General features: G+C 41.5%; 1 protein-coding gene across 3 annotated transcripts in view; it reads right to left on the bottom strand.

Moving 5' to 3' along the window:
- Positions 1 to 15523, bottom strand: part of crppa (CDP-L-ribitol pyrophosphorylase A) — a 72564-nt gene that overhangs the window by 46580 nt on the left and 10461 nt on the right. For all 3 annotated transcript variants that reach the window (XM_083898423.1, XM_083898425.1, XM_083898424.1), the window contains exons 3-6: positions 12471 to 12620; positions 6056 to 6160; positions 4667 to 4712; positions 2909 to 3012 (exon numbers count right to left, since the gene is read on the bottom strand). In XM_083898423.1, the coding sequence (XP_083754549.1) occupies positions 2909 to 3012; positions 4667 to 4712; positions 6056 to 6160; positions 12471 to 12620 (405 nt within the window). The remainder of the gene's footprint in view (positions 1 to 2908; positions 3013 to 4666; positions 4713 to 6055; positions 6161 to 12470; positions 12621 to 15523) is intronic.

The following is a 15523-nucleotide window of genomic DNA, read 5'->3' as shown; positions in this document are numbered from 1 at the left end:
TAGCCATGTTTACATCCAGTGACAGTGTGGTCATCTCTTTGTGTGTAATAATAGCCAATCTGCAAGCTCACAATGCGTTGCAGTGTGTTGAAATTATGTCTGCTGCTATTTTCACAACTTATGTGTGACACTGCCCAACAACAATCTCCAATACTTATTGACCTAAATAAATTTGTTAGCAGACTATACTTTTTTCGACTAAAACCTTTTTGAGTTTTCGTCGACAAGTTACTGATGAAGGCAGCAGTGGATGAACACCTCTGTGTCCTGTGATTTAAAATCACAGATTTTCCCGATGCAGTTTGGTGCAGAAGAGGAAGCGGTTTATGGAGCAATTAAAACTTCAGTTTCCAAGTTGGAAATTGATGTCTAAGAACCTGGATTATCTTTAAATATATCCACATCAACACAAGGAACTTGTTATATTCATTTTTATGCATTTCACAACTAAAAGCTCTCTCTCTTTTTTTAGGAGTAAATGTGGATTTAAAGAGACTTAAATGTCAAGCGTGTCTCATGTAACATCCTGCTAAAAGGATCACTTCAGTCATATTCCGACTACAAATGTCTTCTTCTCTCTCTCCTGCTGCCAAATCCCACACCTTCACACACATACACTGAGATTAAGCAGCCCAAGCTGCTCTTATCATAGGATTACACTGGTATAATAGCACTGGGACAATATCAGTTCTTCATCTTTCGTCTCTGCCTCCCTCCCAAACTCCCTGTAAAGGATGTATCTGGTTCCAAAACACACGCACCGGAAAAACACACTCAACCCCAGCAGCCACCTGAGCCCAGACCGAGGGGATATGGGATGGCTCTGATCCAATTAAGCTGAGAGCGAGAACCTGAGCGACTGACACGGGACTGACGGAGGACCTGGACTGGACTTATGGAGGAGCTGGAGCAATTTTGACGGAGGATGAACTGTTTAGATCGCAGCTGAAAACAAAGACAAACACATAAAAAACAGTATAAGTAGATTTGTGAACTATAAGTAGATTTTGGAATTTTAAGTAGATTTTGGAATATAATTAGATTTGGAATATACGTAGATTTTGGAACTTTAAGTAGATATGGAATTATAAGTACTAGCACTAGTACTGTAGCAACACCCAAATCACTGATATGAGTTTAGTGATGTTTTGTTAATTCTCACGGTTAAACCAAGAGTTGAGAAAATATCAGTGGATTTGAGAGGAAATAGGCGAGGGGGATATGGGATGGCTCGGCTCCAAAGAGGCTGCCTGACACCGACCCCCAGAGAAGCGAGAACCTGTGTGACTGACACGGGACTGATGGAGAAGCTGGAGCAACTTTAATGGAGGACGAACTGTTTGGATCGCTGCAGAAAACAAAGAGAAACACATAAAAAAAACAGAACCCAGTCTCCAACAGAGACACCGAGGGGAGGGGGGGAAACTGCATCTACGACTGAGCTGACGGTCCAGGAAAGTTTGTCCATACACATAGAAACCATGTGTGTGTAATTTGTCAGCGTGGGTGTTTTCTATGATGATGAGCAACAGGTGACGGCCGCAAAATACATGTAAACACATAAAGAGAGGGAAAACATAGTGGTTAAAAACTGATGTCCTGCAACCATTAGATCATTATTAAATCTGCTGCAAAGAGTGGTGACCTATGTCCTCACATAGGTCATACTTTGTGATATGTGTATATATATTCCTCACTGTTTTGCATATAGTATTTTTCCATCGTTTTAACAATTTCACATATTAAACTTGGGGGGGGGGGGGGGGTATTTGGACTGTGGTGGAAAACTAGTAGATTTTGGAATTATAAGTAGATTTTGAAACTTTAAGTAGATTTTGGAATTAAAAGTAGACTTTGGAATTATAAGTAGACTTTGGAATTATACGTAGATTTTGAAACTTTAAGTAGATTTTGGAATTATAAGTAGACTTTTGAATTATAAGTAGACTTTGGAATTATACGTAGATTTTGAAACTTTAAGTAGATTTTGGAATTATAAGTAGACTTTGGAATTATACGTAGATTTTGGAATTATAAGTAGATTTTGGAGCTTTAAGTAGATTTTGAAACTTTAAGTAGATTTTGGAATTATAAGTAGATTTTGGAGCTTTAAGTAGATTTTGAAACTTTAAGTAGACTTTGGAATTATACGTAGATAAGTAGATTTGGGAGATAAGTAGTAGATAAGTAGAACATTTGGAGTTTCAGTGGACCGGACTATGAATGAGACATTTAAATTGCCGCCAAATCCATCAAAAAAGTTCATGATCATTTCTGATCATTTACAGACAAATGAAAGGATATTATTATTAATGTCCAAAATATGTTGCCTACCGCAGCTTTAACTGCCACACACGCGATTTATTTTTAATTTTTAAAGAGACAGAATGACCCGTGGAAACCTCTGTGTGGTCCGTGTCATCGTCATATTTAATACCAAACACTGTCACTCCTCACTGTTGTTTTTCCATCGTCTTAAAGGAACAATTAGATAAAACGATGCTGCCAAAAAGGATTTAAGTGAGTTAAAAGTGGGGGGAGGGGGAGGAGTGGACTGTGGTGGAAAACTGGGAGCATGTCAACTCTGACTGAGTCGAGGAGGTGGTAGGAGCTCATCTCTAAACACTCCATCCATCAAACAAACTCCCATGATACAGGAAATATGACTGCCATCTGCTCTGCTGGATGACAGAGAGCGAGAGGTGGAGGTCGGGGATAGAGGAGGAGGAGGAGAAAGCAGCAGAGTGGATGTCTCCATCAGCGGCCCCCTGAGTGCAGATGGTCATTCTCAGCACTGGGGCCACCCACGTGGAGCTCACTCTGAGGTTTTTAACGCCAGGTTTTGGAGGCAAAAGCCACTGCAGGACAAGGACAGTGAATCAGCTGTTCACGTCACGCTGTTTCTTACCATGTCCAGAGCTCTGGACGACTTCTGCAGGGCGTGGGCCAGCGTCTGAGCACTCGGTGATGATGATCCACCTGTGATAACACAGGCTGACCGTGACAGAGACTCTGAGAGAAGAGAGAATAAAAAAAATCACATCAACTGACGGCACAGACTGTAAAAACACCAGTAAAAGCATTATAATTGAGTGGTTTTATGGGCTGTTCTTGAGTAGAATGGTTTGAAGATGGCGTAAATGTGCTGAAGATTTAACAGTGACGTGAGCTTTGGGAATCATGAGCATTGATTTGTGCAATTTGGCAAAATCATTCTACGTCAGGGGAGAAAAAATAATCCCTCAAATGTTTGGTTTGCAGGTGAAAAATAAGACCCACGGTTCCCACACCATGGATGACATCAAATCCAAGGATCAAACATACAGTTTAATATAGAAGGACAACTTCTAAGAGCTTGTCTTTATCCACTATTATTGATCGTCCTAGGGATCTTTGGTAAATTTGTCTTTGGTTGAGAAGGAGATGTTGGAGTTTTTCATTTCCCAGACATCACGTTGCCATTTACGCTCTCTTTTATTTTAACTTTACTCGCTCGTTGGTCTGCAACGGAATCTCACGTAAAGATGTCTCCACGTTTGTCCTGCATGGAGGTACGGAAGAGGATTAGGGCCATCTGAATATGAAACAATTACTCAATTAATCCACTGTTAATCCATTGCTTACTATTTTGAAGTTTCTCTGATTGCTCAGCTTCTTAAATGTGAATTTTTCTTGGTTTCTTTGCTCCATAAAACAAAGAAATGAAAAACTAAATTGTTTTAATTTGTGGACAAAAACAAGATATTTGAGAACATCATCATCATCATCATCATCATCATCATCATTTGCAAACATAATTTTCAGCATTTTATGGGGGGGGAATTGCGAACATAATTTTCAGCATTTTATGGACCAAACGGCAAAATTCCAAAATGGCCGACTTCCTGTTGAGTTGAGACCATGGTTACTGTCGGCTTTTTTTGTTCGTCTTGGTCGATAACATCTTCTCACCAAGTTTCTGGAAATTTGCTGGAACTCAATTTTGCCTCTGTTTACACCCTAGGCGGTAATATAGAGCCCTTGAGCAACACACAGGTCAGGGAACCATGGCAGTATCGCATTTTCGCCCCACCTGACCTCCGTCTGCACGTTAACGCCCTCAAAAATTACCACAAATCCACGGATAGAATAATAATCTGAGGGATTAACAATAGGTTCCTCGCACAAATTTGTGCCAGGAGCTGTTTCAGGCCCTGAAATTTGTGGTTTGGGCCCTGAAACACACAAACACACACACACAACCTGAGACACTTGACAGATTCTCACACTGACAAATGTGAGAACTGCAGTCCCAGGTGACTTCACAGGCTCTGTGAATAATCACCTGATGTCATCATCAAACAGGTAATTGTTGGCGCAGGTGCAGATGGACTCACACACACACACAAACACACAGAGCTGTGTGTTTATTCCCATTTCTCTGATTATGCTCCTTCTTCTTCTCTCAGCCCTCGTCCTGACTTGCTCACACGCACGCACACACGCACACACGCACACACGCACACACGCACACACGCACACACGCACACACACACACACACACACACACACACACACACACACACACACACACACACACACACACACACACACACACACACACACACACACACACACAGACAGTCAGGAAGTGTCAGGACGGTGCATTTCTAAAGATTAAAATCACCTTTGACGATCGATTCTGCAGCAGCCAGATCCCGTTTGTAGGTCACCTGGAGGTGAAAAAGGAAACATAACAAAGGTCATGCCAAAGGTCAAAGGTTTATCTCACCTGTTATTGACAGGAAACTTTCAGTTTTCAAACCGCTTCACTTTCCCACACCAAAGCCCATAGAGAAAATGAGTGATTTTAACTCACAGGGACACAGGAGCTGCTGGTCTACTGCTGCCTCATGTGGTCAGTTTGTGTCACTTAAGTAAATCCTAATAAAAGATTTAAAATGCAGAAAATTACAAAATAAGACATTTAACTTTATAGTGGAGCCAGCAGTGGATCAACTCCTGTGTGCTGTGATGTTAAGTCGCTGATTTTCTCTATGGAGTTTGGTGTGGGAGAAAAAGGTCTGTTTGCAGTCAGAAAACTCAGGATAAAGACTTACACAGGTGTAGATTTTATTTTGTCGGCCTATTGTTAAGTGGCTGAAGCCTGTTTCTCCTTGTGTCCCCGCTGGCAGCCATGTTTCTAATAACAGCAAGCCTTCATGTCTCAATCTGGTTTCCCGACTACGTGTAAGTCGCTCGTACGACCACACTTCAAAAAACCTGAACTATCCGTTTAACAAAACAAAAACACTGTAATTTAGAACACAAGTATCTCAGACCTTAGATCCCGACCCTCCAAATACGAAAAAGATGAGTCAAATTTTGTTTATGCTCTTCAAAGCACTGAGAATTTAATTTAGAGAACACAACAAAAATGTGGTTCCCCCAAGAGACAGTGTCCTGCTTACTCCACATCAGCGGTTCCAGGTGTCACCAGACGTCTAACAGAAAACAGCACCAATGGAAATGGACCTTTTCGAGAAAAAACAGGGGGGGGGGGGGGGGATTATGCTGCACAAAAGGATATTTATTTTTAAACCTCTTATTTAATCTTTGCTTTTCATTGATCTGTGGTGCAGTAATTTGTGTTTTGAGGAACCTTTTTCACTCGACCAGGACCTAAGAAGTCTTTTCAAGTCGTTGTTGTTGACATTTTGATGCCACAGTTGGCGGTGATGCTATAAAGAAGCACTCGTATGAGTGGTAGACATTATCAATAAAATGTTATTGTCACTGTGGATTATCCAGAGAAGGAACCACGGACAATGTTTCTTGGGGCAGAAAGAGAAAAACCTGGTTCAAACTTCTAGTTTTGATTCAATTCGGTCAAAATTAAGGTTTTATTGAGGGAAAACATTTATATTTAAGCTAATTTCTACATGTAGGAATATAGAAAATAAGTCTTAGCTGTCTTTGTATGCCTGCATGATAAATAAGTAGCAGGGATACAGATGTGTGAGCTAAAGTGTCTCCAGATCCACAATCCTTAAACCAGACTCCTGGCAGGTCTCACCTTCCACAGTGTTGGCGGACCCTCGATGAGCTTGGCGTTGGTGCCACAGTACTGCAGAGCCAGAAGAAGACACTCGGTGCCAAAGTCAAAGTCTGACTCGGTGCACTGTGGAGAGGACACAGAGGACACGAGAGGCTGTGGACAACTGTTGGATATTAAAGTTTTCATCACAAGCAGAGCGGTATGTTCACGTGACAGCATAAGACCAAGACCTTTAGGGACTGAGGTCAAGTGATGACCAAGACCAGAGTGTACGAAGACCAATGTACAACCAAGACCTTTAGGAATTGAGACCGTCAAGATCGAGACTGGGGACTACCAAGTCCAAGACCAACACCTTTAGAGACTGAGATCAAGATAGGACCAAGACTAGAGTGTGCCAAGACAAAGATAAGCCTAATAATTTTAGGGACTGAGACCAAGTCATGAACAAGACCAGGATCTACCAAATCCAACATAAGACGAAGACTTTTAGAGACCAAGACCATGTCATGACCAAGTGCAGAGTGTGCAAAGACCAAAACTTTTAGGGGCCAAGATCAAGATAAACCAATACTGGAATGTGCCAAGACAAAGACAAAGTCTTCTAAGACCAACCTAAGACCAAGATCTTTAGGGTCTGAGGTCATGACCAAGAACAGAGTCTACCAAAAGACCAAGACTTTCAGGAACTAAGACTAAGTCATGGACAAGACCAGGGTCTACCAAAACCAACATAAGACCAAGACTTTCAGGAACTGAGACCAAGTCATGGCCAAGACCAGAGTCTACCAAGACCAATATAAGACCAATACTTTCAGGAACTGAGACCAAGTCATGACCAAGCCCACCAAAAGATCAAGACGTTCAGGAACTTCTACCAAGTCATGGCCAAGACCAGAGTCTACCAAAACCAACATAAGACCAAGAGTTTCAGGAACTGAGATCAAGTCATGGCCAAGACCAGAGTCTACCAAAGACCAACATGAGATCAAGACTTTCAGGAACTGAGACCAAGTCATGGCCAAGACCAGAGTCTACCAAAGACCAACATGAGATCAAGACTTTCAGGAACTGAGACCAAGTCATGGCCAATACCAAAGTCTACCAAAGACCAACATGAGATCAAGACTTTCAGGAACTGAGACCAAGTCATGGCAAAGACCAGAGTCTACCAAGACTCGATACAGTTCACAATGCGATTTTCTCATGATTTTCTTTTTTATCAAAATGAGCTACAGACAATTTATGACCAAAGCACAACAAAGAAAATAATCTTAGAGGTGCTTTCTTTCTTTCTTTGTTGTGCTTTTAGCTACAGTGAGCAATGGTGTCTGTGCTGTGTGTATTAAGATATGATGTTTTATAGTTTGGCAGCTCACGAGGTGGCGTAACATTGCTTTGCTTCTCACTGTGGTGGCGGCTAATATGCTGCTGCATGTTGCTCGTGTTGCCGCTATATGTTAGCAGTCTCTTGCAATATTTACATGCTGTTTTGGTTTTGTCTGTCCATTTCTCGCAGGTTGTATTTGTGTATATAGGGAATCCAAAATGCCGCCACACAGGTGATTTTAAACAGCTCGGTGCATCCTCTATCTCAAAGTTGTCTTCCCTCGTTCTGTGCCCCGTACCTATGTAGTGACGTAAGTCACCAACCAGTGACTTCTTTTTAGATAATGTAACCTATTTCTAAAAAAAAAAAGAAGAAAAAGAACATATCCTACTTCTCTCGCATTCGTGATTCATTTTTTCTGTCAACCGGTACGACTCAACTCCGAACTCAAGAGCCGCTGTCTGCAGACGTCCTTCTTCCCCGGGGAGCATACAGGTGATAATATAGCGCAGGAGATGAGAGGTGCGTTAGCAGACTGGGCTTGAAGGAGGACCAACAGGTTTGCGTGATGACTGATAACGCATCAAACATTAAAGCGGAGCTGCAGTAAAATGTTTGATTTTTAATTTATTCTTTGGTGACTTTATGTTAATGTTGATGACTGGCAGTGAGTTCTCATCAATAAAACTGCACTTTCCATGTGGAAAGTTTCCACAATCTTTTGTATTATGTTTTTATTTTTCTGAAAAATGCTTGGTTTTCACCGAACCTGTAGTCATATTGTATTGTATCGATATCGAGATATCTGGCATGAATATCAAGATATGACATTTTGTCCATATCTTTCAGCCCTAGTTCCCAGGTGAACAACAATTGCAAAAGAAAACAATAGATCACATTTATGCGTCGTGACCTGCTCTGCCCTCTCTGACAGGTTTTTTATTTTTTTATTTTTAAACCAAACATGAACTTTGTGCGAGACCTCAAACATCTCACTTATCAGAGACGCATTGGTGTTTTCACAGAAGACAAACGGGCTCGAAACATGAAGCTGCCATCACCACATTTCTCAGCAGATGCTTCAGAGCAAAGTGTTTTCCTTGGCTGACAGACCGTTGGATCTGTAACCCTCTTATCTGAGTTAACCGAGTTAAGGCAGAGAAATCTGCAAACTGGGCCTCTTCAGGTCACACAAGATTTGAAACAATAATACAAATATATTACGAATATACTAGCCTGATGCTAGTGGTAGTATAAAGTTAGTTAAGGTGTTTTTTGCAGTGCAGATCCACACCTGACCCTAGCAGGACTCCGTAGGAAACATCGCACGTTGTTGTTTTTTGAATTGCGTTTCCGTTTTGAGATGCATTTCCGTTGTGTTGTGGCTTTTTTGTTTGCGGTTTTTGATTTGGTTGGCGTTGTGAGATAATGTTGTTGTGCTTTCTCCTTTGGTGTTTGTGTTGTGAGTTAATGTTTTCGTGTTTTCTGCTTTTGTGTTTGTGTTGTGAGTTAATGCTTTCGTGTTTTCTGCTTTTGTGTTCGCGTTGTGAGTTAATGTTTTCGTGTTTTCTGCTTTTGTGTTTGTGTTGTGAGTGAATGTTTTCATGTTTTCTGCTTTTGTGTTTGCGTTGTGAGTTAATGTTTTCGTGTTTTCTACTTTTGTGTTTGCGTTGTGAGTTAATGTTTTCTGCTTTTGTGTTTGCGTTGTGAATTAATGTTTTCGTGTTTTCTGCTTTTGTGTTTGCGTTGTGAGTTAATGTTTTCGTGTTTTCTGTTTTTGTGTTTGCGTTGTGAGTTAATGTTTTCGTGTTTTCTGCTTTTGTGTTTGTGTTTTGTGATTTGTGTTTCCGTTTTGAGTTAATGTATTTGTGTTTTTGATTTGCGTTTGTGTTTTTTGATTTGCGTTTGTGTTTTTTGATTTGCGTTTGTGTTTTTGATTTGCGATGTGTTTTGCACCTCAGGGCCACCGTACTTTCCTGTCCAGAAATGCTGTTTCATGGTGATGGAAAAGCGACGCACATGCTGCTTGAATGATTGTATAATTAAGCAGGTGTATATTTGATCAGATAAGCCTTTTGTTAAGAAGCTAAAACCTGTTTTTTCTCGCGTCCCAGCTGAGCCAACATGTCTCTAGCCGTCAGCATATAACTTTAACGATCCCTTTAAACGGTAACTTGATCTCCCATAAATGTAGAAATACTGATTGATCCGTTCTGACACAAGCACTAAAGACAAAGCAAAGTTTTAGTATCAACAGAGAAGCCCGCACTGTTTCGAGCACAGTTATGTCATCGCCGCTGGATGACGCTAACGCTGATTTATTTGCCCGATTTAATCCTGTAATTAAGATAAATGTCTTTGGAATTTGTTGTAGCAATGAACATTTTATTTGTGCTCCGATCTCTATCGCTGGGAAAGCTCAATTTGTGAAGATCACATGGAGGCTTGGATGGAGGCGATGAGCTCATTCTGGTTTAACATGCAGTCTGGACCACAAAGACAGAGTCGTGCCACCTGAGATTATACCTGGGTAATATTTTATTAAGCTATAAAAGAGAGGGATCTTTTCTCCCAGGGACCTCGGGACTGAAAAGAGAGAAATTACAGGAGAAATATGCTCTCAGCCCTGCGGTAATTTAACCTTTAGCATTTTCTCCAGGTACAAAAGCCATCAGTGGGGGCTGGATAAAGTGTCTACCCCCTTTGTCTCCTCAGCCCTAAGTTCTCCTGCACTCAATGGATGTCGAGCTACAAATGTGCAGCTCTCACAGATTTGTCCTACAGTCCTAACCTGACACTTTCCCCTTCTTTTGAAGGCCTGATGATACAACACGGGGGAGAGGGGAAACACACTCTGAGTCCACCCCGGCCGTCTCCGTCTCCTCCTCCTCCTCCTCATCACTCCTCCTCCTCTGACCTCCACACTTTGTCTTAATTCTTGCAAACAAATGACTTAATTCTCATTTCTCAGATTTCTGACTTTATTCTCAGGTTTCTGACTTTAAACCTCAGAACTACGTGTGTCCAGAACTCTGAAATTAACTGATTCTGATTCAAATATTTTTTTCCTGTATGGCCCTAAACCTCTTCCGTAGTTTTCTGAGAAGGCTACAGCAAAGTAATCTTTAGCACCCATCTGTGCCAGAGCTGGAAAAAGATAAATAACTGCAGACAAATGAGGGCTGCTCCCTCAAGGAAATATTAGAAGAAACATCTGACGACATCTGAGTCGAGGTTGAAAAAGCAAACTTTAAGAAGTGTCTGCAAAATAAACAAAAATCAACTCGGGCGACTCCAGTTTCATGTTAGGGTCTTGGCAACGAGGCCCTGCTTTTAGAGACCAATCAACACATTTATGACTTCAATTCTTTCCACTTTTCACGTAAAAACAGGCTCAAAAATACCCCTGTTGTCAGGAGACAGCATAACCCTCTTATGACCGTCAAGATACTCAAATCTGCCTGGATTTATCTTGATTTTATGGCTGTGGAATTATCAAAAAAAAAAAGTTCAGCGAGTGAGTTCTTCTGCCTCACTTTCCTGAGGTTCTACTGTAATGACAAGTATACGAGTGCAAAGCTCTATTTCTCTGCATTTTCCGGTATCTATCGCCGTTTCTTACTGGAGCTTGAAGTTTGTTTTGCTTTGTAAATTACTCATGTCTCCACACCAAAGTCCATAAAGAAAAGCATCAATTTTACCTCATAGCAAATGGAGTTGATGCACTTATCATCTGCTGAATATGTTAATTTAGGACTTTAGGGATTGAAATTGTCCATTTAGATTCACCACAGTGACACAAAGTGTCCACATGAGGCAGCAGTAGACCAGCAGCTCCTGTTTCACTGTGAGCTAAAAATCACTGATTTTCTCCGTGGCTTTGGTGTGGGAGAGTGAGCAGGTTGCACACTTCAGTTTCTCCTCAGGGATGGCTTTCCTAAAACAAAATATCTTTCACAGACGTCGTAAAAGGCCAAGTGAAAATGAGCAGCCATGCCACAAGCTCTTTAGAGCGACGCCCTGAAGGTTCTGGCACATCAGCTGAACAATGACGTCATCCCATTTCAAACACTGAAGTCACAAAACAACACATTCAAACTTAGTGATGGAGGCAGCAGTGGATCAACAACTCCTGTGTACTGTGATGTTAAAATCACTGATTTTCTCTATGGGGTTTGGTGTGAGAGCGAGAGTTTTACCAGGGTCGTTGAATGCACCTCGTTAGCTGCTCACATTTGCTCAACACGCTGTAAATTCGCTATTTTCTGGCTATTGGTGTACCAATCACAGTGGACCAAGTCCTCAGGTGCAGACCTGGACAGGACGCTGTCCATTTATTGGTCAACAAAAAAGCACACATTTTCAATAGTGCTGGGCACCTTAGCACGTTAGCGGTGTCAACGTTAACGCATGGCGCGTTTCCACGAAGACTGACTGGAAAAGGACACGCATGACATCATGTTTAGGTGCCACGGCACCGAAGTCCAGGCACTGTTTACCAGTTAGCTCGGTTAGCTGCGTTAGCTCCTTTAGCGCCTACAGTCAAACTGGAGCGGTCGGTTTATCAAACGAAAAGAGCGGCGATACAAATAACCAGCGTACCAGTGTACTGCGTATGTGTGCCTAATTTTAAAAATCGTGAACATGACGTCGCATGGCGCGTCGTACGTTAATATGCTGTAAAGTGGATGCCATGCCCAGCACTAATTTACAAACAACAACAACAACAAAGCATGTTTTTTCTTTGTGATAAAACAGCCACGTGCCAAATAAAAGACATTATTTGGCACTGGGCTGGCTTCTTGTTTTCTTTTAGGAATTTATCAGTAGATTGCATTGTGCGGTGCTAGCATGACATCATCCTGTTTACATAGCTGACACAACAATCACCAAAGAGGACCTCTTCACTTCAGTGGAACCACAAACCACATCAGAACAGACTAACCACACAGAGGTGGAGTGAAGTGCATGGTACTGCTTAGTGGAAAATGAGGCTTATTATGTGCCCAGCACACTTCAAAAGTCCTGACTTGACACTTTGAGCTAACATCATGTCAATATTACGTCCCTTTTCTTCACTGGAGATACTTCTACAGCACTTACCCTCTGGTAGGCCTGAGCGATGACATCGTACGTGAATCCCTGAGGCATCTCGCTGGCTCGGTATTTGGTGCGCTCCAGAGAATGGTCCAGGTAACCTTCTGACGTGGTGGCTATCACCGTGGACACCAGGGGGCGGATCGCTCCAGCTGCCTGGGTGAAGAAAAGTGGAGGAACAGGTTGATGTTTTTTGGTTTTTAAAGTTTAAAAGTTTTAAAGTTTTAGAGTTCAAGCGAAGGCAGATCTCCAATACCCGTCATTGGGTTGAGTGGTTAGCATTGTTGCCTCACAGCGAGAAGATGCTGGCGCACTCCGATCTGGAGCCTAATTATTAGTGCTTGGCGTGTTAGTGCGTTAACGGCGCAAACATTAACGAACGGTAACGCATGGCGCGTTTCCATGACGACTGACCGGAAAAAGACGCGCGTGACAGATTGTTAAAATGAGTCCCAAAAGTCACGCTAAACTTTAAAAACAGAGGCACACATACGCAGTACACAGGTGCGCTGGTTATTTGTAGCGCTGCTATTTTCATTCAAGGGTCACATAGAGTGGTCCTGTTGCACATATATGTTAGTTATGGAAGTCTACTTACATACATTAACTTGTTTTTATGGTCAAAAACCTCCTAGTTGCTGGAAACGAGCCGATAGAAATCTGTCCTTTTTGAAGCACTTGTCAGCCGCGCTATTTCAGACATAAATCTCGCCTGAGAAGACAGACTGTGTTGTGATTGGCCAGTACCCCGGAAATGACATTCGGCACACCCACTCTCAGAAGCGCAGCTCCCCCTTCTGGAATGGTGGATGCACTGCTCCTCATTATCAAAACATTGTTTTAACAGTGTTTAAAAATAGCTTTGTCACGACTCCCCGCCGCAGTCCCTTTTATGACTTTGACCCGGAGTCAGACCCAGAGTCAGAAGACACTGTCGCTCGTGAAACACCTCCACAACGGACGTTATTCTTCTTCTTGAGCCCAAGATTACAATAAAACACAGCGTTCTCAGCAGTGGCTGAACTGTTTCGAAACTTCAGGGCTTCATAAACAAGGTAATGACGCAGATACACACTAAAAACAGCTTTAATTGGAACTTCCGGTCTAGTTCCGCTTTAATAAACAGACCGCTCCAGTTCGACTGTAGGCGCGCTAACGGCGCTAAAGGAGCTAATGCAGCTAACGGAGCTAACTGGTAAACTGTGCCTGGAATCCGGTGTCGCGGCACGTAAACATGATGTCACGCGTGTCTTTTTCCAGTCAGTCGTCCTGAAAACGTGTTGTGCGTTAACGTGCATTAACCTAGTGCCCAGCACTAATTATTATTAAACCTTTATATAACCAGAAAAATACTTATTAAGGCCCAGGAACCTGTTGATAATCCTTCAGATTATTATTCCATCCATGGATTTCCGGATTTTTTTAAGGGCGTTAACGTGCATAAAAAGTCTTGAAACTTTGAATGGAGGTCAGGTGTTGGGAAAATACAATATTGGCATATTCCTGGACCCGTGCGTTCCAGGAATCTACAGCGCCCCCTAAGGTGAAAACGGAGGCAAAATTTCCAGGGTTCTACTGAATATCCCAAATCTTGGTCCTAGTACTAGTTTAGATTATGAATCGGGGAGCAGCACAATTTTCAAGTTACAGCAGCATTAAAACATCATATAAATCATCATACATGTAAGAAATAAAGACTGTAAATAGAGCACCAGTGATATAATGTAGGCTTAGTGGCATTAAAACCAGTTCAAACCAGTGACAATTAAAACAAATAATGTGACCTAAGAGCGTAAGAAGTTGCTTTTTGACTAATAAAAACCAGTCGATATGATGAAGCAGACCATTTAAAACACATAAAAAAATAAAAATTAGCCAGTTCTTACATCTTGTGTATACAAGGAGGTGTATACGACAACGTCGTCTGCATAAAAATGGAAAATTAGCCTGAAAGACATTATGAACAAGATTGTTCATGTCAATAATAAAAGAGAAGTGGCCTGAGGTTCGAGCCCCAAGAGAAAACATTTAGTTTTCATGGTGTTTCGTCGGCTGTGCTACGTACGCCACGCTTGTACTTCCTGCCTTGGAAAAGTCGGAATCATTGACATTTCTGAGATGATAATAGTTTCATCTCTCTGTAACTTTCTTTGATTAGAGACAGATTCCCAGGAAGTAGACAAGGAGAGCGTGTGTGTATGTGCGCAAATGAAAGGAAAGCAAAACATGTGTTCTGTGTGTTACACATGCTGTTAAAATCAGAATTAATCTGCTGCGTCTCAGTGGAGACAGGATTTCTGTCACGAGATAACGAAGAGCAGACCGCCTGCTGAGAAAGTTCATCACCAAACACACACACACACACACACGTAATACATAAATGTTTGACCTACATTAACAGAGAAGGATGTGAAAACATCCCATCATGATCATCTTACGCAAAATAAATCACAATACAATTATGATGAAAAAAAAATCTGTTTTAAAATGTCTCAATGTCTCTAATTGAAACACATTGTGATCAATTAAGTTTTACATTTTGGCAAAAAAAAAAAAAAATCAGATTAAGATTTGTGAAATTAAAAGGGGCGGGGCCTTCTCTTCGCACTAGAACTTCATTTAAAGATACAAACATCACAATTTCCTGTTAGTTTGGGGCAGAGTTTTGGAAAACAGACACACAAACTATTATGCTCATTTTACAAAAACATGATTTCTCTTTATTTATCACAAAAAAAAACTTTAAGTGTTGGGGGGGCGGAGCTTTGACTTTAGCAAAAAAAAATGTGCATACTTAAATTAGTGAAAGGAATAGGGGCACTTCACTTTTGAATGCTTTGAACACCTTGAATGAAAAACGTGATTTATTTAAGTGCAACACACATATTTAATGTCTATTAGAGTACATTAACTATTTTAACATTGTAACACTGTTAATTACCATATGTTAAAGGCTGTAAACATTTTTGATTCAGTGCATGAGTTTTAATCTGACCTTGTTTATACTCGTGCGTGTGATGTGGCGCGGGGCTGTGCAGACGGCGACACACTGAGGCATT

Source organism: Microchirus variegatus (genome assembly GCF_963457635.1).
Source record: "Microchirus variegatus genome assembly, chromosome: 1".
Classification (NCBI taxonomy): Eukaryota; Metazoa; Chordata; class Actinopteri; order Pleuronectiformes; family Soleidae; genus Microchirus; species Microchirus variegatus.
This window is presented reverse-complemented; position numbering and strand designations above follow the sequence as displayed.